Source organism: Cibotium barometz, chromosome 8 (assembly GCF_041138505.1).
Source record: "Cibotium barometz isolate CiBa-2024 chromosome 8, ASM4113850v1, whole genome shotgun sequence".
In the NCBI taxonomy this organism is placed as follows: domain Eukaryota; kingdom Viridiplantae; phylum Streptophyta; class Polypodiopsida; order Cyatheales; family Cibotiaceae; genus Cibotium; species Cibotium barometz.
The window spans coordinates 13,845,289-13,872,187 of record NC_141053.1 but is presented as its reverse complement, the minus strand read 5'-3'; the positions used below and the strand labels follow the sequence as shown (position 1 = coordinate 13,872,187).

The 26,899-nt window shown below is 44.9% G+C and overlaps 2 protein-coding genes across 9 annotated transcripts; both read right to left on the bottom strand.

Annotated features, from left to right (window-relative positions):
- LOC147635938 (pentatricopeptide repeat-containing protein At5g27110-like) lies at positions 1–25,944 on the bottom strand. Of its 8 annotated transcripts, none has more exons than XR_015266463.1 (5): positions 22,941–25,944; positions 2,955–3,278; positions 954–1,040; positions 641–731; positions 1–545 (listed from the first exon to the last, which is right to left on the bottom strand). XR_015266463.1 is itself a non-coding variant. In XM_086801341.1 (2 exons), the coding sequence occupies exon 1, from the start codon at positions 25,308–25,310 to the stop codon at positions 22,971–22,973; it is 2,340 nt and encodes a 779-aa protein (XP_086657467.1). In that variant the 5' UTR covers positions 25,311–25,935; the 3' UTR covers positions 10,607–10,733; positions 22,941–22,970. The 8 variants fall into 8 exon arrangements, 2 of the variants coding, with proteins under 2 accessions (XP_086657467.1, XP_086657468.1); XR_015266464.1 differs by having other exon boundaries at positions 954–1,019; XR_015266461.1 differs by adding an exon at positions 6,519–6,603 and having other exon boundaries at positions 954–3,278; positions 22,941–25,935.
- Positions 9,329–10,729, bottom strand: LOC147635939 (uncharacterized). The gene is made up of 3 exons (XM_086801343.1): positions 10,388–10,729; positions 10,071–10,232; positions 9,329–9,946 (listed from the first exon to the last, which is right to left on the bottom strand). The coding sequence occupies exons 1-3, from the start codon at positions 10,688–10,690 to the stop codon at positions 9,524–9,526; spliced, it is 888 nt and encodes a 295-aa protein (XP_086657469.1). The 5' UTR covers positions 10,691–10,729; the 3' UTR covers positions 9,329–9,523.
- Positions 25,945–26,899: the final 955 nt, after the last annotated feature.

Genomic DNA, 26,899 nt, shown 5'->3' with positions numbered 1-26,899 from the left:
ACACAACACAGACATCTCTGTCCATGTATCATGATAAATCTAGATGAGCTTTGAGTAAGATTTGCATTTATCTCCAAAGCTAACTTCCAAATCCACTGCATACAGATCTCTTTCGGCTATTGAAAGATTTGCATACCAAGATATATAGGGTGATAATCAAATTCCTTCATATACTTAGCTAGGGAAAATACATACACCATAATGAAAAAAAAGGTTGCCTCAATGTTGTGAACTCATAAACCATGTATGTAAATAAAAAGGCCTCCAAGGAGGTGCTCTTTATCCAAGGAAAAATGCACCTAATCTTGCACTCTTATGTTTTGCATGTTGGTGGCAGAGTTAAGTGTGTAGTCTTATTCTTCAATCACCACCTGCATTGATTATTGCAAACCCAAACATTGCTGCAAATGCCTCTTTTCATCGGTCCACATCGCACTAACCAAAATTTGAACTTTCAGCCAAATATTCTTCTACTATAGAAGTAAAGTTACTGGATCTTTGATATACCCCCTTGAAAGCACCCAGCCATCAAGCTCCAATAGCTCCTAAGATACCAATACCCTTGAATCATACATCTGAGGCAAGAAAGAAACACAAGTTATGTAGCCATTCACTTTTAATATCAAGAACAGAAACTGACCATCCACGACTCTCTGGTCACAGCTCAATGTAACTGACATAAACGAGCCTGTAGTCAGTCCACCATCATGTTCACTTACAAGCTGTCTCAGCTGCAAAATAACCAGGTAGGACAACCATCAATCAATTTAAAACAAGTTCATACTTTTGGAAGTGTAAAGAGATATGGTAGATGGGTGTGCATGCAAAATTTTAGACTGCAAAGCCAAAAAGGACTTGGTTGACGTCATCTTCAGCTAGCCATGCAAGCCTGGTTCAAAAGCAGTATGCAAATTACATAATATATTTTCTAGAGTATTAATGAGGTGACATACCTGCACAACTGGTACAAGCAGACCAAAATCAGTTTGCACAGCTAATGCTGATATTTATGTTGGTACCTGTCGCAAAGCATCAACCCACTACACAAGATGACCCAATGCATGTTAACATCTTCAAGCTATGCACTCAAAAAAAATAATGAAAAGCTCCTTAACTGCCGAATGAAATCATCCGCCCATGAACTGTTGCACTCCAGAACTTTCTTTAGAACTATTGCTACAACCTACTACACAAATGACCCACCTTTTTTCATCATCAGTTCATCAACCTCCATGAGCAGCCACCCCTGCCCATCATCAGATCTCTGACAGCAGGTACCAGCAGGGTGTATGTGTAAGGGGCCTGATTGCTCCCTGATTGTGGCCCTCCTTGGTCATTGTTTGAGGTATTCATGACTACCATATTTGAATCATTTTTTACATGGTTACAGAAAGAGCAAGATCTTCAAGACAAAATTGTTGATTGAGAAAACCAGCTACCATTAACCATAGTCACAAAAAACGTTTCATGTTTCGTTGTTTCATCGTTTCAAAGGGTTTCGTTTTGTTTGGTCTCTCCTAGACAAAACGGAGAGGTTTCGAAGTGACTTGTTATATAAGTCTATACCATAGAAAGTGTCAAAAATTGGGGAAAAGAAAGAAATTGGAAAATATCACAGCAATTTGGTGTGCAAATAGTGGAAATGGAAGAGAGAAATGAGAAATTGGGGGAGATTTTGGTGAATGAAAGTGAAATTGGGAAAATTTTGACTATTCTTTTTGATTTTGGGCCAAATAAATTTCCCCTAAAAAATCAAGTTTGAGGAAACAGCGTTTTGGCCAAGAAGGTAAAAAGAAGTTTTGCCTTGTTTCAAAACGTTTTGAAATAGAAACGTTTCATAGGTTTAACCGGTTTTCATGTTACCATGCCATTAACATGAAAACCGGTTTTCATGTTACTAATGCAAAACTAAGGGTAGAATAGGTATGCATTGTAAACTAACCTCGTCTTTGTCCTTCCTCCCCTACAACATCACCACCTCCTCTTCCTTAGCCAACGACCTGGAGCCAACCATAGTAAGAAACTGCACTAGTGGAGTGCGGCACAGCCAGGACCGGTGCTAGCGAGGACAAAGTGGGGTGAACAGAGGAGCTCGTTGGGCACAGCCCCTTCCTTGCTCCCTGCTTTCTCTGTGTCGAGACCTACTCCTTTCCCTTCTATTCAAGACACGAAAAGTGACTATTTACAGGGGTAGAGAAAGAGAAATCATTGAGGCTAGACTCTAAGAACAAAAGAGAGTTGAGGCTTGTGGTGGAGGAACAGGATGGTGCTTAAGCAGTTGTGATCCAAGAGAACTGTTCTCGAGAGCAGGGCGGTGCTGAGAGCTTGCCCGAGAGAACTATGCTCGAGAGCAGGGCGGTCCTGAGAACTTTCCTAACAGAGACCACTTTGCAAGTCGACAGAGAGAGGGACACGTCTATTTCAGGAAGATAACAAAACTGGGTAGAAATATTTTCCCTCGAACCAATGATTTTGGTGCTGTATCCACTGCATGCACTCTCTGCACGACCAGAAGCTTCCACTCCAGCAAAATCCAATGAACGTGGTGTCCACATGCACTGCACAGGAAAAGCATCCAGAGCCGGAAACGAAAAAAGAAACAACAACATTGTGTTTCGATTAAATTTTGTTTTTCTACCTAACCCCTTCAAAGGTTTATAAATCAAATTCGAAGTATTTAATCGAAACACGATGTTGGTGGTCTATTAACATTGATTTGGCCCATAGAAGTGGTTCTTGAAGGAGGAAAAAACTTGTTAAAAATAAGAAAGTTACTCTTCTTATTTGAGTGTTTAAAATGTAGGTGTACTCTGACATTTGAAGTGGCTTCTCGGATGGCATCCTGGTTACAGGAGCACTAGAGGCTACCATAAAACTGGTGATCAGCTTTTGACAATCAACTACAAATACCCATGTCTGATAGCTTTTCAGCAGAGGTGTTTGAGACTAAGTACCTTTCGAGGTTGGAGTTGCATTCTCTGCACCACGAATTGCACTTGATTTAGGTGTGTTTGTTTTAGAAGGTGGAGTGGTACTTGGTTTTGGCTCCTCCACTTTTGGAGCCTCTTCTTGCTTGGGAGGAGGAAGAAACATCGCTTTAAGCTTTGTAATCTTTGAATTTTCTAAACTCATCCTCAGAGTCAACAATTACTGCTGTAGACCCAACACCAAAGCGTGCCTAATTATTACCAAAAACATCAGAGCAGGATTGTTATCTCCACAAAGGATTTTTGCTCGATAACCTTCCTCCACGGCCTCCATTTCCAATGTTTCTTTTCCTACAAGAGAAACCAAAGATGTGAGACAGGTGTGACATGAACATTGAAATAACACATGCAACAACAAAATAAAACGTTCATCTCACATGCACATGCACATTCACAAACAAACACAAGCAAGTGCATGCGTGTGTACACATTGTTGTTTGACAAGAAAGCATGTTTCAGTTCAGCTGAAATGTTTTGTTGAAATGATTGAACTTGTTTTGTGCAATAGATAAATTTAGATGTCCAAAAATGTTTGCCTCTATGTATCACCCCGATTTTACTTCTTCCTTTCTATGAGCCTTTGGGAAATTTTTAAAGGGACAAAATAATCATTTTTGGACAACAATGGAATTGTAACATGCTTGCAAAGCTTGCTAGATTAACGGCAATCAAACGCTAATTGAGAGCTGATAAACACTAGTCACTTTATGCTGAGAGTTGACCTAATCTATTGTATATATATTGCTAAACATGAATATGTACAATGCTAAACTTGGACCTAGACTCAGATCCGAACTTCTATCATGCTAGTGTTAATGTTACATGCATGAATTAAAAGTTTTTGATGTTCCAAAGCTTTACAGGGCTAGAACAGTTGCACTATGGCTGCAAACTGATGATCTAGGCACTTCCACTTCTGCTTTTGACTTTGAATCGGCAAATATGGCACTGAGTGCCCTCATTTGACCCTCAGCCACCTATTTATAGGTTCCTTCAAGTCTTGTTGGCAGATTAGGGTTGATCATTTGGCTGCCAACTGCGGCCAATTGTGCCAATTGCCAACAGTGGTAACTCTTTTTACACTTGGGCACCTGGCCTTAGGGTGTCGAGACCGCTCATGGGAGCCTCTTCCTTGTTATTGGCTCATACATACACGACGTGCAAAATCTACATACGCCATCTCGAAGCTCTTGATCTCCGAAAGGTACAAACTTCGCTTCAGCCCTCTCACCCACCCTAAAAGCTTTTCTCCTAGCCTTTCACTTCTTTCCCGCTCATAACCCGTTACCTTTTTGTCACCGCTTTTCTCCAAGTTAGCGCGCACAATTTCGTGTGCACGGGAGATATATGGAGTCATTGGGCAGTAACTCCGTGAAGTCACCAAACAATAACGACGTGGAGTCGGTTGGCGATGACGACTTTGAGCGAGTGAAGCCATCGGGATGGCTAGGATTTTACCTGCCACTAGCAATAAGACTGAAAGATAAACATAAGCTTGTTATCTAGGATCCCTTGAGGGAGGATAGTGTCGGGCCCAAGGTTGATGGGTGCTCCATGCCTTCGCCAACTGATGTGACCATGGGGTTGTAAAGTGGTGTCAGGAGGCTCTTGCTAAGTGGGATTCACGTTTGAATTCGCACACGTTGGTGGGTTTAGGAATGGCTAAATAGTCTTGATTTCATAGACCCTAAGTCGTGATGCTTTTTTAAAACCCATAAGTGATAATCTTTGTTGCATTGTGATGGAATCTATTTTGTTGCATGCTCTTGTTTCTTTTTATGGGTGTCGAAAGGGGAAAGGATACTAGGCTTTACCATGACCCTCGGTTATCCGGATAGCCACTCGGTGGTAGATGGCAGGCAGTCTTGTTGGGTGTTGACTTAACCCAGGACGGGATGCGGAGTTAGGCAGTCTTGCACATCTTTGAACGAGCAGTGTAGCTCTCCACCCCCCCTTGTCTGCGCACCTGCCCTCGCCATCGCTTGCCTCTGCCTCCTGCGGGCATCCCTTCATCTTCTCCCTCCTCACTGCCTGTGTATCCCCCCGCCCTCGAGCTCCCCTCCTCCGCCTTCTTCCTTTTCTGCTCTGTTGAGTCCCTGCTCCCGCCTTCCTGTGCCTTCCCGCTCTAAGCCTTTTCAGCCTGCCACCTCTTCTGCTCCCCCTCTTTCTGCCAGCCCCACTTTCTGCCTGGCCCTCACTCCCTACTGAGTAATATGGTACAAACAGGAGAGGACTGCTAACACCCCCTCTCAGCTCCTGGATGTGGAACCAGCCCCAGTGAGCTTGAGTGCTAATGGAGCATCTGGTGAGATAGAGGCTTCGTGAAGAGGTCCACCGCATTGTCCTTCGTCGAACAAAAGATCAACAAGATGTCACTAGCCAAAATCTTCTCACGAACAAAGTGATATTGTATCTCTATGTGCTTGGTCCGGGCATGGAAGACCGGGTTCTGAGCAATAGCTATACAGCTCTAGTTGTCGCACTGGATGACCGTGGGTTCCTTCTGTGGAAACCCAATCTCGCCAAGTAACCTTCGTAGCCACACCACCTCGCAAGCAACACCACAAGCTCGGTAGTAGAAGACAAGGCAATAGTTGGCTGCCTCTTGCTGTTCCAAGAAAAATAGCTCTTGAGCCAAGGGTAAATCCATAGCTTGAAGTAGATCTCCCTATGTCTGGATCTCCTCCCCAATCAGAGTCACTCCAACCTCGGAGACTGGCTTGGTCCTTCGTTCCCCCTCCAATGTTATAAAAGAGGCCAAGATCCTTTATACCCTCCAGATACCGCAAGATCCGCAATCCGTGTCCCAATGAGTCTTCAAAGGTGTCTACATAAATTAGCTCAACAACCCCACTGGAAAACTCAAGTCCAATCTGGTTCTTTGTTTCTTAGCAACGGTATGTTCATGAGTTGCTGGAGGCCTTTGGGATAGAGAACTACAAGCCTATTTCATCTCCGATAGACCCGAATACCAAACTTACAGTACATGATCCTTGTGAGCAGGTTGATGCCTCCTTGTATCGGAAGCTTGTTGGTTCATTGATTTGGTTGCTGATACAAGTTTGGATCTGCAACAACTGATCTCTGGAAACCCTTTTTAAGAAAGAAAGAATCAATGTAACTATTTGGCCCTCCTAGCTTTATTTCACATGATGAAACCCATGCCCGGACACCAAACGGGTGGAACAAGATATGGGGATAGGGTCCATAAGGCCTGATTAAGAAAAAGCACCATTCTTGGTCAAAAAGCAGAAAAAAGAAAAAAGTCAAACAGAGTTGACCGCAAGCCAAGGACACCATTGGAAAGAGGAGATTGAGCCGGACTAAAAATCTAAAAGCCGCTTTTTCAAAAAGCAGCTCTAGGGCCAAAAAGCAAGGCCTTGGGACTAGAAAAACGAAACAAGAGCTTTTGACTAAAGTTTAGTAATATTTTACTATTAAAAAGACCAAAAGCAAAGTAAAAGACAAAAGCAAAGTAAAATGCTAAAAGCAAAGCAAAAGCATCACTTTTTGGCAAAAAGCAAGGCTTACCCAAGTATAAAAGAAGCATGAGCCTCTCTTTAGCATCAAGTTGAAGAAGAACCTCTTCATCGCTGTAAGGTTCCTCCTCAGTCTCCTGTAATCATCTCCTTTTTCAGAATGCAAGAAAACATTGTTTTTCCTTGTTTTTGGCCTAGAGAGAGAAAATATTCTAGAGAGAGATAATACAGTTTAGAGATATTTTTGGATACAAAGTTATCTTTTAAATTTAAGATGAATTCCCCTGAAACAGAAGTTTAAAAAGAGTTTTCTAATATGCATTAGAAATTAATTGAATATGTGCATTCGACACCTTAGCCTAAGGGTACCTATTTTCAAAAAATTATGGATTAAGGTCCAAAGAGTGTTCTAAAGAGTCAATGGAATTAATCCAAGTGTTTGAATAAGAAAAATGCAAGAATAAAAGAAAATCCACAAAAAATGAGTAAATTCTCACATAAGATGAAGAGTTGACTAGTACTGACACTTAATAGTAAAAAAATGAGAATTTTGACATCTTAGGAGGGTGAGTGGAGCTCATGAAGGAGACGCCTAGAATCTCATCATTTCTCCTAATTTTTAATTCAAAAAAATGAGATATTTCATCTCTTCTCTTTCAAACTAGATCAGAAAAGTGGGCCTAATTGGTCCAAAGCTTGTCCAAATTGGATCAAACTGAAGCTGGAAGCCTCTAGATCCCAGTTGGACTTGGTTGGTGGCCTCCCTCACCTATAAATAGAACCCCATTCCTTTGTATTTTCATCTTAGTGTATTTACATGCTAGTGTAATTTTCATTTTAGTGTAATTCCATTATCCCTCTATCCTGCGTCTCCATTGTGAAGCTTTGGAGCTTCACTAATCCTCCTCTTCTCTTGGAGATTACCCTCTTCTACTTGGTGGCCAAGTCTCTTCTTTGAGGGTTACACATCTCCTTAAAGAATCAAACCAAAACCAAGGGTAAGCCTAAAATAATGATGTTTTACTCTCTTCTTAGATGGTAATCTTCTTCCCAATCTCTCTACGTGCTTGGAAAGTATTCTAATTCATGGTTTCTTATTAAAACCATGCTCTTATTGGTTTATGTTAGCTGAGAACTGAGAGGATAGATGAGACAGCAAAGTGATGGCCATATCCTTTGAAGATATCTCCTTCCCAGCTTGAAGAACCTCCTGCTAAAAAGCCTCTAGTTTGTTATGTGCTCTTGCATCGTCAAAGACTTTACAAGATTCATCACTCGCATCCGCACTTCCAAGGAAATTCTCTTCATGGGCGATACCCTATTGTACAAAGAAGCCAAGTGCTACCAAATCCCTCAGGCCAGCGTCATGTGTTTGATGTGGTTGATCATGTAGGGTGTGCAATTAAGGAAAATGAAAGAACGCACACGGGCATTGACACAATCCCACGGCTGTGCTTGAGCCTCCTGCTCTTTCCTAGTGGATAGTGAAAGCTCCTCCTCCTCCAACTCTGGCCTTGGAACTCCAACCACAATGAAATTAGCCAAATAATAAGACTCCAAGATAGACTCCATCATTACCTTCCATATGCCATAGTTTTTCCCGTCCAACAATCGGTCCACCGGGAACGTCGGGAGGGTGGGGCTCTTCACATGTTTCTCTGCCATCTCGAGCAAATCTACCATCTTGGGGGTTTACTTAGTCTTGTGAAGGGAGGGTGAGTGGGAAAAAAAATATGAAGAAGAGGCTGCAAATAAGTGCAACGTGGCTGTCCAACAGTGGTACCGCCTTCTACCTACTCCACATCCCGAACAGCCCAACAATACTCCAATCAGCACCAAAATGTAGCAGTCCCGAATGCTCTCACCGTCTCGGAATCTTCAAGCCACCTGGGGCTCTGATAGCATGTCGAAATGGGCAACGGAAATGAGACAGTACTGAGAGCAGAAATACAGAAATGAAAGAGAGAAGAAGGTGGTATAATCTCTACTATATACACCAGAAACCGGTACAAGAAGAAGTTCGGGGGCAAGGGTGGTATATATACCACCCTGGGCTGCTGGTCGGCCACTGCAAAACAGGCTGGCAGTAGCAACAAGAGAACTCCACGACTAGATAAATACCAGTCGGCCAGAAAATAGATCAATCGGCCAACATCAGATGACGTCGGCCAGCAAAAAAAAACAGGTCGGCCAGCACAGAAACAGGCGGCCAGTAAAACAGATCAAGTCAGCCAACAGAAACAGTCCCCCCATGACTAGCAAAACTAGGAAAAACATGGACAATGAGGAAAAATGGAGAAACTCCTACTCTGGCGGGCACACCCACAACAATGGCCCTCACTCCCTACTGAGTAATATGGTACACACAGGAGATGACTGCTAACAACCATCGCCCGTGTCTTGATCCTTTGGTGGTGTGGTGACTAGGCAACATTGTATCAACATCAAACTTAGTGTCAGGCAAACCAAGGGGAGGGTTTCATGAGAGTTGGTAGCCATTAAGTGTAAGCCAGGAATCCTGAACTTTCCTCTCATAAGCCACTTACAGGCTAAGCGAGAAATATGGAAAGGCGCACAATGTGCGATGATTTATATCCAGACTGCCCAGATGGCAAGGTTGATGTGTACGTACTGTACGTTGTGTATATGTACGTACTGTACGGTGTTCCGTACAGTAAAATTTTTTATGTACGTAAAAATACGTACCATTGGCAAACAATAGGACATTCAACACCTTTCTACATTTAAGGTACATAAAAGTTTGAAACATTCAAGAATCAAAATAAACCAATTTGCATGTAGTATGTACTAATTTCAAAACACACATCATATACTTGAAAGTTGACACAATGGCTGTCAAGACAAAATAGACGTAGAAAGGCTCATACTAGAGCATACAAATAACAAATGTCTAATGTCAACCTAAAAGGCTCATACTAGAGCATACAAATAACAAATCATAAATGTCTGATGTCAAGAGTCAAGACTCAAAAGTAAAAAACACTAAGCAATAACAAAGAGTCTCGACTCGACTCTCGAGACTCTACTCTCTGAATCTCAAAACTCCTCATCGGATGAGGATGATAACACTCCTGAAGAGAGCAAGTCCCCATCTGTCAGGACGTTGCCCTCTTCATCATACTCTGGCTCTGCCATCATACTCTGCTGTCCTGGATCATCATCCTCCGTAGGCTGAATGAGAGGAACAGCCTCATTTGCCCATCTCCGAGGAGTACGGACAGGAAGCTTTCCTCGCCGAATGGTCTCTCGTCGTGAAACTTCTGGACCTGCATCTCGCCCGACTAACGGGAGACTGAGAACTCGCGCACGTGACCTCGTCACACGTCGATCCACACTCTCCAGCTCTCTGTGCAGCATGCGAATAATCTCCTCCTGATCGTTTCTCACAAGCTGCTGCTGCTGCTGCTCAGTCTCCTCTGCACTCCCCTCCGAGACCAACTTCAATTTTGATGGATCTGTCTGTTAAAAAACAAAATGCAATTCAGTGTTCACATTATTAACAGCGTAGAAAGTAGTAATTAGTAATTACAAATATTCGCTTGTAATATGTATAAACGCTAGCCCAAAGTTTCAACTTTCTAACCTGCTTGGGTGTCCCCAAAGCGTGGTAATCTCGCACAAGCTTCAGATTTGCTCGGCAGTAGACCAATCTCTCTAGCTGTGCAGTGCTGAGTCGATTACAGATCTTCGTGTGAATTAGCGAATAAGCGCTCCAATTGCGCTCGCATCCACCAGCAGAGCAATCCTACATGTCACATGTGCATTGTGACGTGTCAATGGTGACAAATTACAATGGACATTGGACATGGTCATAGACAATAGACATTGATGATTGGACAATGAACCATGGTCCCAGGTCCATAACACATGTATGGAAAATGTAAAGATAGAAAACTTTACCTGTGAGAGGACACGTAAAGCAATACGAGTGAGCTTTGGAAGACCTTGTCTTCCATAACTCTGCCACCATGTAAGAGAGAACTTCGTTGCCTCCGGCCTCAACGCCACAGCTCTAGTAAAGGATGACCCTAAATTATTTTCATAGCTTGCGAGCTCTGCATCAATGTCCAACTGCTCATCCTCCTCGCAAATCAAGCCAATGTACGCATCCTTGCCCTGTAGTAGACTCCTGTCATTAAAAAGAGTTGGCTTCTTGTAGAAAGGATAAAGCAATGCAGCCATCGCATGAATGGGCCGACTCATAAATATCCATCTCTTGTCTACAATAGCCAAGATCTCTTCCCGACTGTAAAAGCATTGACGCAACATTAGTTAACAGGCTGAATTTTGATTATAGTATTTACTATTATACATTATAGTATTATACTAAATATTTAATAGACTCTAGAGTAATCATTGCAGAAGCAAGTACATACCGATCAAGCGCCAGTGATCTGCAGCCTCTGATGTGTGTCTTCATCTCTGAGAAGAGATGATAGACTAGGCCCATGGTGGAGCCCTCCATGTCTGTGACACGCAGCAACACATAAAATTGGCTGCAATGCTACTATCATAGCCTGCACCTCCGACCAAAAGGACTCATCAAGCACCCGCCGCTGTATGTATCTAGTGGACTCCTCTTGTGCGTGATGCATCTCTCTCCACTTCGGGTCCACTACTGTCTGTAGAAGTGGATCCCTCACTGCATAGAGTCGCTGCAACACAAGATACATATATGCAAATCTGGTCTTCAAGGGCCGCACCATGTCAAGTGTACTGTGACTCCTAAAGATAGCCAATGCCTTGTGCTTTTTGCGGAAAAAAGTAGTCATTTTTGTGGCATCGGAAACAATAGGCAACACCCATGTTAACTTCCCAATGTCCTCCATCAACAAGTCAAGACAGTGAGCTGCACATGGAGTCCAGACAATGTTCTTAAACTCTGCCTCAATCATCTCACCCATAGCCTTGCAATTGGAGGCGTTGTCAGTAATAACCTGCACCACATTCTCTGGGCCAACCTCAAGTATAGCCTGCCGGATGTGCTCATAGATAAACTCACCTGTAATCCGCTCTCCAGGCTTTCCTGCATCAACAGCACGCAAGAAGTATGTGCCAAGGCAAGACGACACAAGAATATTAATGATGTGTCGCCTACGAATGTCACTCCAGCCATCTGAAATGATGGTGCACCCAAACTGCCCCCAACCTGCCTTCACTGGTACCAATGCCTTATCTATCAATGCTTTCTGCTCCTCAAGCGTAGTGGTCCGCATCTTATTGTATTCCAACCCCGACCAATCCTCTGTGTGTCCAACCCCAACTATGCTGAATATACTGAAGCAAAACAGTCCCAAGGAAGAGACTAGAAGTCTCATAAGTGAGGGAGCAAAATATGTACAAGACTAAATGATGAGGGAGAGGCCAGCCCCACCTATTTATAGGTGGGTAGTGCTGGCCGACTGGGACTGAATAAGCTGGCCGACTGGGAAAATACCAAACGGGCTAGGAAAAATCCCAAAAAAATATGGAAAAAAGGGGTGGCCAGCCCACAATCAAGGGCCATACAAAAGGGACCACAAGAACACCAGAATTGGGCAAAAATTGGGGATGAATGTGCTAACACCCCCTCTCAGCACCAGATGCTGAACAAACTCCGAAAAGCCGAAGAAGTCGTCCTCTATCAAAGACAAAAGAATGCAGCAGCAACAAGTACTAGGAAAGCTCCACAAGCAATCTCCACAGTAACTCAGCTACAAAAGCAACAAAACAAGCTGTCAGGTAAACTGCTCCTCTAGAAGAAAACAACCATGTAGGCTGTGTCGTCCTGCTCCAAATATCGGTGCCAAACCCAAATGTAAACACAGTGCCACAGAAATCCCTAGAAGCTTGTAGCTCCTCCAAGAAGATAATACCCTCAAAAGAAAGAGTCCATCTGCTCTAACTCTGTACTAAGAGTAGCCAAATGCTGTATAATAGCATCCTCCTCGAGGGTCAGCATCGCCAGATGTAAGAACTCAATTGCCCCCTCTGAAAACCAATAAGCCAACCAAATCCAAATCCCAATCCTTCAAGCCCTGGAAGTACCCAGGCACGGTCACACGGACACACCTGACCACAATCCAGAATCCTCACACAGAGTAAGGGAAATAGGAACATTCACTGTAGTTGCCTAATGCTGAAAACGATGAGATGCTTATATATGGGTGTGGGACAGCAGTCAGCCAGTTTCCCTTGCTGTCGGCCTATTGTGGACAAGCCCCCATTGCATAAATGCTAATTTACATGATGCGCTTTAACTACCCATTGGTCCTGCCACCGATTGCCATGCCAGGGAACCCAACTGCCTATTGCACAGGGCTGCTGCCAGCTGACAACCCCTTCATGCACTCCCATGATGTGGTTGCTGCTGATTATGATGATATACTGCTGCTGCTGCTAAGGATGATGATGATGATGTGCTAATGAAGATGTTGATGATGATTCTGATGAAGATATTGATGATGATTCTAATGCTGTGGATAATGCCACTAATGCTACTACTAACTAGTGCACTAATCAAGGATTTAGACAATTCATGCCGAAGATTAGACATGGAATGGGAGTGCACGTAACATTCTCTTCTGCTAAACTTAATGACGGGGTGGACACTCTGTCGTCCTTCGTCCTTGGACTTCTACTAACCTTGAACTGCTCTACTGACTTTCTACTGACTTTGACTTTACTGACTGATATTTTTGTCTGAACACCTTCACTCCTGATCACCAGTGACTTCGTCCTTGGACTTCTACTGACCTTGAACTGCTCTACTGACTTTGACTTTATTGACTGATATTTTTGTCTGAACACCTTCACTCCTGATCACCACTTCCACTCCATCTGCTACCCTGCTGCATCCTTTCTGTTGGAGCTCTGCACCTTCCTTGGGACATAGCTTAGTGGGCTGAGCCTAAATGCTCTGATACCAATGTTGCATGTGCGGAAGCTTTGTTTTACTGATCCACAGCCCTAAGCCTGATTAAGAGCATTGACGCTAATTAACATGGTTAAGACAGAGGAGAGAGAAGAAGAGAGGGATTGGGTGTCAAGGTTTTCTTGTATTGATATGGTACAAAAAAGTTGATAAATGCTTGTACATGGTTTAGGGCTTTGGTCAGCCCCATAGGAGTGACCCTAGCTTTCTACATATCTTCTACGGTGGGCTAGATGAATGAATGCTGAAATAATGACTTGCCTAATGCTGAAAACGATGAGATGCTTATATATGGGTTTGGGACAGTAGTCGGCCAGTTTCCCTTGCTGTTGGCCTGCTGTGGACAAGCCCTCATTGCATAAATGCTAATTTATATGATGCGCTTTAACGGCCTACTGGTCCTGCCACCTGTTGCCATGCTAGGGAACCTCACTGCCTACTACACAAGGTTGCTGCCAGCCCCTTCATGCACTCCCATGATGTGGTTGCTGCTGATTATGATGATATACTACTGTTGCTGCTGCTGAGGATGATGATGATGATGTGCTGATGAAGATGTTGATGATGATTCTGATGAAGATACTGATGATGATTCTAATGCTGTGGATAATACCACTAATGCTATTGCTAACTGCTGCACTAATCACGGATTTAGACAGTTCATGCCAAAGACTAGCCATGGCACGGGCATGCACGAGACATTCCCTTCTGCTAAACTTGATGACGGGGTGGAGACTCTGTCGTCCTTCCTCGTTGGACTTCTACTGACCTTGAACTGTTACTGACTTGGACTTTACTGACTGATATTTTTGTTTGAACACCGTCACTCCTAATCTCCACTTCCAAGTCTTGATGAAGAACTGAACATCTGTTCACTACTGTCCCCATGCCTGCTTTCCCTTAACCTTGACATACCGTCGGGTCACTTTCCGGAACTAATCATGCCTGTTGCTAGGCCTTCAGAAATGATTTGAGAGCTTAATGAGGTACTAGGCATGCGTACCTACCCTCAAGGAATGCTTCCTCTAGCTTTGCCTATTCGCAGACCACTCCATCTGCTACCCTACTACATCCTTTTTGCTGGAACTGTGCATCTTCCTTGGGACATAGCATAGTGGGCTGAGCCTGAATGCTCTGATACCAATGTTGCGTGCGCGGAAGCCTTGTTGTACTAATCCACAGCCCTAAGCCTGATTAAGAACATTGATGCTAATTAACATGGTTAAGACAGAGGAGAGAGAAGAAGAGAGAGATTAGGTGGCAAGGTTTTCTTGTATTAATATGGTACAAAAAGGTTGATAAATGCTTGTACATGGTTTAGGGCTTTGGTCAGCCCCATAGGGGTGACCTTGGCCTTTCTACATATCTTCTATTGTGGGCTAGATGAATGAATGCTGAAATAATGACTTGCCAAATGCTGAAAACGATGAGATGAAAATATATGGGTGTGGTGTTAGCATATTCATCCCCATATTCTGCCCATGTATTGTGTCCACATTTGATCCCTTTTATGGCCCTTGGTTGTGGGCTGGCCACCCCTATTTTCACCCTATTTTTCCCCATTTTCTTGGTATTTTTTGTGACATGTGAGAGATTGACCGTCGTAAACACAACCTTAGGCTAACTAAACTTCACTTAATGATGCTTAAGAGAGACAAATAGTGTCAATGCAATGCAATGCAGCTATATTAGATGAGTGGGTTTACAATGAGATCTAAATAGATCTATGATGCTGTCCTAGATGAAGATCCTTCTCGGGATGAGAGGGATGGGCTGAATGCTGATGCTGAGGACTGTTCCTTGCTCCAATGCTGAGGTCCACCCTTCAATGCCGGCTTCCCTCTATGTAGGAGGTAGGAATGACGACTTGAGTGCTGAATATGCTGCCTATGGTGCTGAATATGCTGATTTGATGACTATATGCTGGATGAACTGCTGTCCCACTGACTTTCCCTTGTCTCCTGGAAAGGAAACTCTGAAGGGAAGCTTGGACTTGATGCTATCTATATGCTGAAAACGCTGATGAACTGATGCTGAACTGATGCTCTCCTTGTTGCCTGGGAAGGAAACTGGGAAGGAAACGCTGAGGAGATGGATGATCTATGAACTGTTGAACTGAGATATTATGGACTGAATGGATGCGCTTCTATATATATGTGAACCTGGCTGCTGGTCGGCCAGTGTGCTACAGTCGGCCAGCCCCCCAGATGCTCACGACTTGCCATAAATGCCTAACTGCTGTCGGCTGCCCATACCATGCTGTCGGCTGGTGCTAACAGTCCCGACCTGATGCAAATGAATGCCTTACATGCTCATGAAGACTAAGGTGCTGATGTTGGTGCTGAAACACCCCCATATACATGCTTATGCTGATATATGCCTGAATAATACTTAGATGTCCTGATTAATGCTTGATGATGCCATGCCACTTGTACACCTGATGGGTGTGCACGTGACATTTTTCCCGGGTCAGGTGATGCTCCTCCTGTCGGCCAGCTCCTTTTTCTCCAATCGGCCAGGTCTTGTGTTCCAGTCGGCCAGCCTCTCATGACCTATATATAGGTGCGCTAGCCTCTTCACTTTTCATAGCTTGGTCATCTTTTGTATCCCTCACTTATGAGACCTTTATGTCTCTTGCTCGAGATTGCTTTCATTGCAGTATATTCAGCTTAGTTGCTTCATCTCTCTCTCTCTCTTGCACTTCTCAGATCAGCACACTCTAGTGCTTATCTCGCTTCCGCTCTGTGCACTCTTTCATGGTATCATTGCTCTAGGTTCAAAGTTTACTCTTCTGGCCCAGTTTCTGCCCTGTTTTCAGCACCTTCTCTTCTGTGTTTTTTTCTTAGTTCTGCTGCTGGTCAGCCTACCCTCCTCCAAGCGCTTCACCATTGCAGGTTTGTGGTCAATCTTCATCAGATTTTGACCCTTCTTGTGGACACTTCTTTTGGAGATGTTCCTGCAATGGAGGACAGTGGGCTAGCTTTGCCCAAAGCTTCTAAGGGGGATTTGTCTCATGTTGCTTCGCCTCCGACTCTTTCTTTTGACAACCAGTGACCAAGATGAGTTACTGGTCCCTTTGCCTTCTATGAAAGAGCTTGCTTCTACACTGTGTGATGCTATTGAGGAGGCTACTATTGCAATTACCACTACGGTAAATGTACATGTTTCCCTTTCTCTACCTGAGAAATCTACTTTAGCTCTAAGTGATGCTATTGATGAGACCACTCGGCTCCATAGATCTACTTCTTCGATGTTGCAGGATGCTGGATTGGTTTGGAGGCGGTGCTTACAGACTTGGTGGCCTGTCAGAATACGCAGCGGAGATGATGACCAAATTTGGAAACACAAGAGCAAGTGCAGAAAAAGACAGCAATGGAAAGAGAGGCGTGTAACTCTACTATATATACACAAGAAGAATCCCGAATACAAGACAAAATGGCAAGAGGGCAGTGGGGCCCCCAGACTGCAGTCGGCCTACATTAGAGGCAGCCAACAGGCCCTGAAGCTCCACGACCAGCCACAACCACTAGTTGGCCAGCTGTCATGAGTCGGCCAGAACAATGACCAGTCGGGTAGTACCTGAGAACTCCAGCCACCACATGGCAGCCACCCAAGCCATAGAAAAATGGGAAAAATGTGGAGAAAAATACGGGGAGTGAGGAAAAATGAGAACAACAACTACAAGGGCGGGCACACCCACAATAAAGGCCCTAGTGTCCACATAAAGACAGGAGATGACTTCTAACACCCCCTCTCAACTCCTGGCTGTGAAACCAACCATAAGGAGCTGGGGTGCCGCCTAAGCAAATCCTGAGATAGCGACTTCGTGAAGAGGTCCACCGTACTATCCTCCATCAAATAGAACTCTAGCAAGATGTCATCAGCAACGATCCTTTCACGAACAAAGTGCCTCTGGATGACCGTGGGTTCCTCGAGTGGAAGCCCAATCCTGCCATGCAACCTCTGCAACCTCACCACCTCACAAGCAGCCCAGTACTCTACCTCTGACGTCGACAAGGCAAAAGATGACTGCCTCTTACTGCTCCATAAAACTGCTCCTGGGCCTGAAGTAGAACTCCTCATGTCTGAATCTCCTCCCCAAACTGAGTCACTCCATCTGTGGAGTCGGACTCCATCCATCAATCCCCCTCCTGTGTAAAAGAGTCCATGATCCTTCGTATGCCGCAAAAACCACAAGATACGCAATCCTGCCTCCCAAAGAGTCATCTGCAACCATGAGCTCAACTACCTCATCAGGAAGCTCCCGTCCAATCTGGTATCCATCAACCAAATTCTGCTTCCAAGTCAAAGAGGCGTCACACTGCTGACAGGGATCAACACGTGTTACGGTGGAATGCCAAATCCTGGAAACCTGCTGAAGACCACGCAAGGCCTTCTGAAACCTATCAACCACCCCCTCTGAATCTGGAACCACAAACCCTGGAGAGTGCGCAACATCCACCTCCTTCTGCAAGTAATCAACTGCCACCTGCCTGGATTTCCAAGAGGTCCCCGTGGAAAGAACATCCGCATCTACAGGAGTTTCTTTGTCCTGAATACTACGAGACATCAGAGCATAGGTCACCTGTAAAGCTTCCTTTGACTGACAAACACAAGAACCACCAACATCAGTACTGGAAAGTTCCTGCCAACTGCTACCATCAACCGGCAGCTATCCACGATCTGGTCCGGGAAAGCCTGCACCTGCAGCGTATCCACACTTAAGTGGCCACTACCAGACTGCCACTCGTCACAAAACTGAGGACCCAGGAGAGAGAGTGCTGAAAGCTTGTAAACTCCATTCTCCACTCCGCCTTTCCACACTGCTTGGCCTGTTGCTTTGTCCCGGAGAGCAACAAAATGCTCATCAAACTCCACCCGTACGCCAGTCTTGCAAACCTGATGCACTGACAACAAATGAAAACCAAGTGACGGAACATACAACACCTGGGAGGAATGCTTCCCCCCTCTGCCATCGGGAACTATCTCCAACCTGCCCTCACTGTGAACTGGGATAGTGGATGTATCCCCAGTAAGAATGTGACCAGAATACCTGTAGAGATCCTGTAAAGCCGAACGGGACGGAGTCATGTGCCTGGAAGCACCACTGTCTAGAATCCACTCCCGAGTATCCGTTGCGGAGAGTCCTCCAACCTGCTCCCTGCCTGAAGAAAATGAAACATAGTGTCCATCACCTCCAAGTGCACAAAAGCCAGAGTCTTCGTGATCGCTGAGGAATCTTCACCCTTCTCGAACTTCTGCTTGGGACACTGCCTCCAATAGTGTCCTTTTACGCCACAATTATTACAGGTCCTCTCTGCCTTTAGTTTCTCACGGTCAACGACGGACTTCGTCTCAGAAGACTTCTCCGATGAAGCCTTCCCTTTGCCCGTGATACGGCCTTTCAACCGTTGGCCAGTTAAGGCTCCGAACCTCCACGCTAAGGAGGGTTCGAGAATCTTTCCTCCTGGTCCAAGACCATGAAAACAAGCTCCTCCCAAGTAATGGTGCTGAGCCTGCCACTGGTAATCAAAGACGAGTAGAATGCTGAGTACTGAGAGGGCAAATGCGACAGCAACGTTATGGCCATGTCCTCCAATGATATCTCCTTCCCAACCTGGAGAACTTCCTGCTGAAGAGCCTGGAGCTTGTTAATATGCTCCCGCATCGTCGACGACTTTGCAGGGCTCATAACCCGCATCTGTACTTCCAAGGAAATCCTCTTCATGGGCAATACCTTGTTGTAAAGAGAAGCCAAATGCTGCCATATACCTCTGGCCAGCGTCATATGCTTTACATGATTGATTACCTGCGGTGTGCAGTTGAGGAAGATAAATGAACGGACCCTGGCATTGACACAATCCCACAACTGTGCCTGTGCCTCCCGGTCCTTACGAATCGACGGTAACTCCCCTTCCTCTACTTTCGGTCGTGGAACCCCAACGACAATGAAATCAGCAAGGTCGTAAGACTCCAGAACAGATTCCATCATAACCTTCCATATGCCGTAGTTGTTCCCGTCCAGCTGACGGTCCACCGGGAACGTGGGGAGTGTAGGAATCTTCACATGCCTCTCGGCCATCTCTAACAAATCTGCCATTGCGGGGATGTAATCTGAAAAAGGGTGGGTGGGTGGGAACAAAGAAGAACTTACACCTGCAAGTGGCTGTCCAGCAAATCAGCCCGCCGTCCTCTTGCTTCTCCTCTTCCCGAACAGTCTCTAACAGTCCACCAATCAGCAACACAACAATCCTCCTCTTGCTCACACAAATCCCAAGAGCTATCAAGAGCCCTAGGCTCTGATACCATGTCAGAATACGCAGCGGGGAGATGATGACCAAATTTGGAAACACGAGCAAGTGCAAAAAAAGACAGCAATGGAAAGAGAGGCGTGTAACTCTACTATATATACACAAGAAGAATCCCGAATACAAGACAAAATGGCAAGAGGGCAGTGGGGCCATTTTATATGGCCCCCAGACTGCATCAAGGCAGCGGACAGGCCCTGAGGCTCCACGACCAGCCACAACCACCAGTCGGCCAGCTGTCATGAGTCGGCCAAAACAATGACCAGTCGGGTAGTACCTGAGAACTCCAGCCACCACATGGCAGCCACCCAAGCCATAGCAAAATGGGAAAAATGTGGGGAAAAATACGAGTGGTGAGGAAAAATGAGAACAACAACTACAAGGGCGTGCACACCCACAACAAAGGCCTTGGTGTCCACATAAAGACAAGAGATGACTTCTAACACATTTTGGATTGTGGTCAGGAGTGTTCGTGATTGTGCCTAGGGCACGTTGGTGCTTCCAGGGATTGAAGGATTGGGATTTGGATTTGGTTGGGCTTGTGGAGTCCTCCCAACTACTCTTGGTACAGAGTTGGAGTAGATAGACTCTATTTCTTCGGAGGGTATTTTCTTCTTGGAGCTACAAGCTTCTAGGGATTTCTTTGCCTGTGGCACTCTGTTTACATTTGGGTTTGGCACCATTATTTGGAGCAGTACGACGCAACCTACATGGGTGTTTTCTTCCAGAGGAGTGGTGTACCTGGCAACTTGTTCTTTTGCTTTTGTAGCTGAGTTGCTGAGGAGATACCTTGTGGAGCTTCTTGGTACCTGTTTGCTGCATTCTTTTATCTTTGACAGAGGATGACTTCTTTGGCTTCTCGGAGTTTGTTCAGCATCTGGTACTGAGAGGGGGTGTTAGCATATTCATCCCCATATTTTGTCCATGTATTGTGTCCACATTTGATCCCTTTTATGGCCCTTGGTTGTGGGCTGGCCACTCCTATTTTCACCCTATTTTTTTCCATTTTCCTAGTATTTTTCCCAAGTCAGGTGATGCTCCTCCTGCAGGCCAGCTCCTTTTTCTCCAGTCGGCCAGGTCTTGTGTTCTAGTCGGCCAGCCCCTCATGACCTATATATAGGTGGGCTAGCCTCTTCACTTTTCATAGCTTGGTTATCTTTTGTATCCCTCACTTATGAGACCTTTATGTCTCTTGCTCGGGATTGCTTTCACTGCACTATATTCAGCTTAGTTGCTTCATATCTCTCTCTCTCTCTCTTGCACTTCTCATATCAGCACACTATAGTGCTTATCTTGCTTCTGCTCTATGCACTATTTCATGTGGGCCAGCAGTCGGCCAATTTCCCTTGCTGTTGGCTTGTTGTGGACAAGTCCCCATTGCATAAATGCTAACCTATATGATGCGCTTTAACTGCCTGCTGGTCCTGCCACCGGTTGCCATGCTAGGGAACCCGACTGCCTACTGCACAAGGCCGCTACCAATCGACATGATGCTGCTGCCAGCCCCTTCATGCACTCCCATGATATGGTTGTTCCTGCTGATTACAATGATATATTGCTGTTGCTGCTAAGGATGATGATGATGATGATGATGATGATGATGATGATTCTGATGAAGATACTGATGATCATTCTGATGTTGTGGATAATGCCACTAATGCTACTGCTAACTACTGCACTAATTAGGGATTTAGACAGTTCATGCCGAAGATTAGCCATGGCACGGGCGTGCAAGTGACAACGGGTGTACAGATACACATGAAAGCATTATCAAACACTCACCACACCGGATCTTGTCTACGAGCTACACTTCAGCGACATTGATCTCTACATCTTACAAGAAAAATTTCTACTCACTTTACTTTGCATTTCTTTCATACACTTTGCAGGTCTCCATTGTCAGTGGCCTTATTAGTAGCCACCTTGGTTGCATCAAAGGATCACTTAGCACTTCTTGTAGGTTGCGTGATTACTTGCTTGGGTACTATCAAAAATGGCAGACAGTGATGTATTTCGGATGTTATCCTTGAGGATAAGCTTGACGGGACCAACTATCCATTATGTGCCTATATGATGTGGCATGTATTGGTAGCCAAAGGCTACCATGGGAAGGACACCCGTAGACACCAGAATAGCCACCACCAGGAGATGATATATGCTAACAAACCCAAGATTAGGATTAAGGCTTAGCCGGGGCATGGGGACCTGGAGGGTTCACGGGCACTAGCAAAAAGAAGTCTAGATTGGCTAAGGGCTTATAATTAATAGCCTAGGGCTAATAATGGCTAAAAGCTTATAAATAAAGCAAGAAAGCTAATAAATAAAGCAAGGGCCAATAATAGCCGAGTTATTACTATATAAGTGACCCAAGGTCACTTATTAGAAAAGAGGTCAAGTAATCACGCGGTGGATTGGGGCTACCAAGGAAGCGTGCAAGATCTTGTGGCCATGGAACTGCAAAGTGGGTGGTTCGGCCTAGTGGCATGGGACACTACGTTGGGGCCATCGGTGCCAAGCAAGCTCGCGGCAATTAGACCTCAAGCTCCGGGGTGGTTCAAAGCACTGAACCTATGGGTGGGTGGTGAGTCGCTAGCCACAATCCATTGCGGTCATGAATGCATACGACAATGTCAGGTCTACGAAACCTGGTTAGGGTTTTAGTTCTAGGTCAGATAATCCTTGGGCATGGTCTGTGGAGACCTTACACATGACCTCCCATTCCCAAAGCTTGTACTTTCTTGATGTTTGGGGCGTCCTGGTGTTCTCCACAGCCCAACTATAGATCTGGTCAATGTAGCCGCAGCTTCCAACCAGCACCCCAAGATGCACACAAATCAGCTTCCAACCAGCATCCTAAGATGCACACAATTCTCAGACTGTCCATATAGTCTGTACCACCATCCGTGTACTCTCCTGTACAACTGTACAGCCCATACAGTAGCAAGCATGTTTCCTATCTGTTCTTTTATGTGTGAAGCAACCAAGACAACGGATGGATAGCACCTGTGTCTAGATGCAGCAAATGGGTCACATGTGTGATTCTGTCTCTTCCTTGGGATGTACACCAATCTCCTCTTTGTGCAGCCCAAAAGGTAAAAAAGAAAGCTCTTTCTTATTACCTTTCATACCTTGTAGGGATGAACTTAAAAGCACTAATTCTCTTTATTGGTATTTTTAGCATTCCAGTACTTTAAACTAAGATTGCCTGGCAGTAAATAAATGCGAGCCTCACCTTGACTGCATAAATAATAAGAGTGAATGTCTACTCCTCCACTGCAACGGTATCCCAACTACCACCACTGGCATAGATATCTGCCATAAGCACATATGAGGCAGCAAGTTCTGCATTCATCTGAACAAGCTGCTGAAAGCATCTCAACCCCAGTTCCACTTCCCCATAAATCTTGCAAGCATTGAGCAGAGCTCTCCACGTTTCCACCGATGGAGGAGACGGCATAGTTTCAAGATACTTTGCTGCCTCTTGCAAATGTCCTGTGCGCGCAAGAAGATCAATCATGCAGGTATAGTGATCGACTGTAGGTGAAAGGCCATAATCTTCTATCATCATCTTGAAAAACTCCTGACCTTTGTGTACCAGGCTGGCATGGCTGCATGCAGTGAGAACGCAAGCAAAAGTGATAACATCTGGCTTCACACCCTCATGCCGCATGTCTTCAAAACAATCTACAGCCAAATGACCCTCGTGGTTGCCGAATCCACTTATCAGGGAATTCCATGACACAACATCTCGAACTGACAGATTGTCAAACATTACCCGAGCCTCTGCAGGTGAACTGCTTTTTGCATACATGTCAAGCAAAGACGTGCCAACAAAGAGATCTGTCTCAAATCCCTTTAGTAGAACCTCCTGGTGTATTTCATGGCCCTTGTCTATGGCTCCCATGCTGCCACAAGCTTTCAACATGCAGGCAAAGGTGAAATCATCTACAGGAATACCCAGCCTTCGCATTTGTTCAAAACATTTCAATGCTTCCTTGGCAGGTCCGTGTTCAGCATATCCTGTGATTAGCGCCGTCCATGAAACGACATCTTGAAGCTGCAGCTGATTGAAGACTTCCTGTGCCTCTGCAAGTAATCCACATTTGGCATACATGCCAACTAAAGTGCAGCCAACAAAGTCTTCTCTTTCAAATCCTTTACATACAGTCTCCAAATGGACTACGCGTCCTTTGTCTATGGCTCCTAACATCCCTGAGACTTTCAAGATGTGAGCGAATGTGAAAGCATCTGGAAAGATGCCCTCACGCTGCATCTTATCTATACAGTTCAATGCTTCTTGAACAGGTCCATGTTCAGCAAACCCTGAAATCAGAGCATTCCAAGAGACAACACATCGAACCGACAATTCATCAAAAACTTCTCGTGACTCTGGAAATGAGTCACATAAGGCATACATGCTGACCAACGCGCTCCCAATAATAGGATCCCTTTCAAAACCTTCTTGTATGATCTCTTTATGTATTTTTTGGCCCTCCTCAATGGCTCCTATGCTGCTGCAAGCTTTCAAAACGCTAGAAAATGTGAAAGCATCTGGTGAGACACCCTGCAGTTGCATCTGTTTGAAACATTTCAGTGCTTCTTGACTGGGTCCATGTTCAGCATAACCTGCAAGTAACACAGTCCATGACACGACATCTTGAACAGGCAGCTTGTCAAAAACTTCCCATGCCTCTGGAAGTGTACAACATTTCACATACATAGAGACCAGAGATTTGCCAATGAAAGAATCTCTTTCCAAGCCCTTGTGGGCAATCTCCCTGTGTATATATCGGCCCTTGTCTACAGCACCTATGCTGCCACAGGCTTTCAAGACACAAGAAAACGTGAAAGCATTCGGAGAGACACCGTCATCTTGCATCTGTTCAAAGCATTTCAATGCTTTGTAAACATGTCCATGTTCAGCATATCCTGCAATCAATGTGGTCCATAACACGACATCCCGGTTTGGCATTTTGTCGAAAACTTCCCATGCCTCTGCAATCGCCCCACATTTGACATACATGTCAATCAAAGTGCTGCCAACAAAAAGATCTGTCCCGGATCCTTTCCGTGCAACCTCAAGATGAATCTCTCGGCCACTTTTCACATCTTGTGACCTAGCACACGATTTCAGTAGGGCCACGAGTGTGTAACTGCTAGGATGGACACTAACCTCTTGCATTTTCTGGTACAGATGGAGAGCATGCTGTAGTTGTCCGGTTTGAGCGTGCCCTAGAATCAGAGAAGTCCATGAATGCTCATTCGGATGAGCCAGACTCTTGAAAACCAGCTCAGCATCCAGCACGCTTCCACACTCCACAAACATAGGCACGAGGTGATTGCCTATAGATCTATGATCTTGCAACCCAATGTCACGTATGTATGTATGCAAGTGCTTGGCAAAAACTAGATTTTTCCTTTTCCTACATTTTTGCAAAATGCAAAGGAGGTCCTTAATTGAAGGGACCTTGGCAATCTGCTCCAAGCTCCTGATCGCCTCCTGTACACTCAGCGCCTCCCAAGAAGCACTGCTATGTCCCAGATGACGTGCTTTAAGTGCATCCATAAGTGCTCCAGAACTAAAACTGGCCTTGTGGACCATTCTAGCTGCTCCACCAAGCCAAGGAGGAGGGCACACATGTTCTCTTGTGTACACACCAAACACTTTTCACCTGCAAGCATGTCCATAAGCCATGGACAAGCCGAGGGGTGGGTCCTTCAATCGCACGCGCGATGAATTTGGTATGATGTCATTGCGTCAACACATAACAAAACTGCATGATTTAGCTATACACAACATGAAAATTATAAGCTCTGCAAGCAAGCAAGCAAAGAGTGACCTGATGAATTCGAGATGTAACTTTGCTTGCACATATATCCTCCCCCCTGCCGCATGGGAAGATTGCTGTCCAAGACTGAGGGTTGGGCAAGATGGGTCTCCTGATGGGAGAGCCTGACACCATTGAGCGTACAGCAGTCCAGGCACCACTCTAAACTCTATCGACATGGCCGTACATTTCGATGTGCGAACTTGGAACATCGATGGAATTAGGGTAGGATTCGAACCCACTACCTTCTTGTCCTTGCAGCAGGTAAGGTTGGTAACCTTATTGTACCTACAAACAATACAATTTTACCCATAATAATTCAATTCAATCTCATGACTGTTTGTACATGAATGCTTGCACAAGCTATATGCAAACTTAACTCACATAAGATAGATCATATGAGTTGATGGTTAGAGACCCTCAAATTGTAAAGTTTTACAACGATTGTGAGCGAGGAGGATTAGACACAAGTTGAATGATTGAGGTACCTTTCTACCTAGAAAGAGATGTGACATTAGACACGAGTGGGCCATCCAAACTACTTTTAATATGGCTATAGTGGATCGAGACTAATAAGTAGAGATGAACTCGAACCTTTCTCCTCACACATTGGCTATAACTCCCTCCCCGCGATGATGTCCTTGATAATTGCACTAAAGAATAATTTTCTAACCTATATTTCTTTTACTCATTGTAATTGTAGGCATTTCATGGTAGTTATAACTTAGTTATCTAGAGAAGTTAATTAGGCTAGTTGTAACTTAGTTATCTAGAGAAGTTAATTAGACTAGTTGGCTTGAGTTTGATGCCTATGAGCTACACTTCGAGGGCTGCATGTGCGAGCCGATGGATTATTCCACCTTCCCAACACAAGAAGTTAACCGTTATAATTGTAAGCATTTCATGGTAGTTGTAACCTAGTTATCTAGAGAAGTTGATTAGGCTATGTTGAGATATCGAGCTCGTCTAGTGAGGCGGTGGGACACTGATGACCCGCTTGGGGGATAGGCCCCACACTTACACCACTGGCATGGTTGGTGAGATCTTGGGTGATATGCGGCCAGTGGGATGACAGGCTGTGTGACAGCCATTCTAGAGACTGTCATAGTTATAGCGCCAGCTCATTTAGTTGGGTTCACACTATAGAGAACCCTCGTATGTATTGGTTGAGTACCTTTCATATTATGTGTACTCTTATCTTGTATATGGTGTGTTGAGTGTTGAGTGAAGAAGAAGAAGATTTTCAGCCTCTCACCTTGTGTGTTCTCTATTAGGGTTTTGTGAGTGTGTGTGTGCTTGCAAGAGCTCAAGCTCTCTTCCCCCTGCATCTTTTCATTATATCAAAGCCTGGTTCGTGCTAAGG

What these genes read in the sequence shown, in the direction of transcription:
- LOC147635939 (XM_086801343.1), bottom strand. Translation starts at nt 10,690, where the DNA reads ATGAGTCGGCCCATTCATGCGATGGCTGCATTGCTTTATCCTTTCTAC. An exon ending in CTTTACGTGTCCTCTCACAG is followed by an intron (nt 10,233 to 10,387) that starts GTAAAGTTTTCT and finishes TGTGACATGTAG; the next exon opens with GATTGCTCTGCTGGTGGATG. An exon ending in CTTTGGGGACACCCAAGCAG is followed by an intron (nt 9,947 to 10,070) that starts GTTAGAAAGTTG and finishes GTTTTTTAACAG; the next exon opens with ACAGATCCATCAAAATTGAA.
- LOC147635938 (XM_086801341.1), bottom strand. Translation starts at nt 25,310, where the DNA reads ATGGTCCACAAGGCCAGTTTTAGTTCTGGAGCACTTATGGATGCACTT.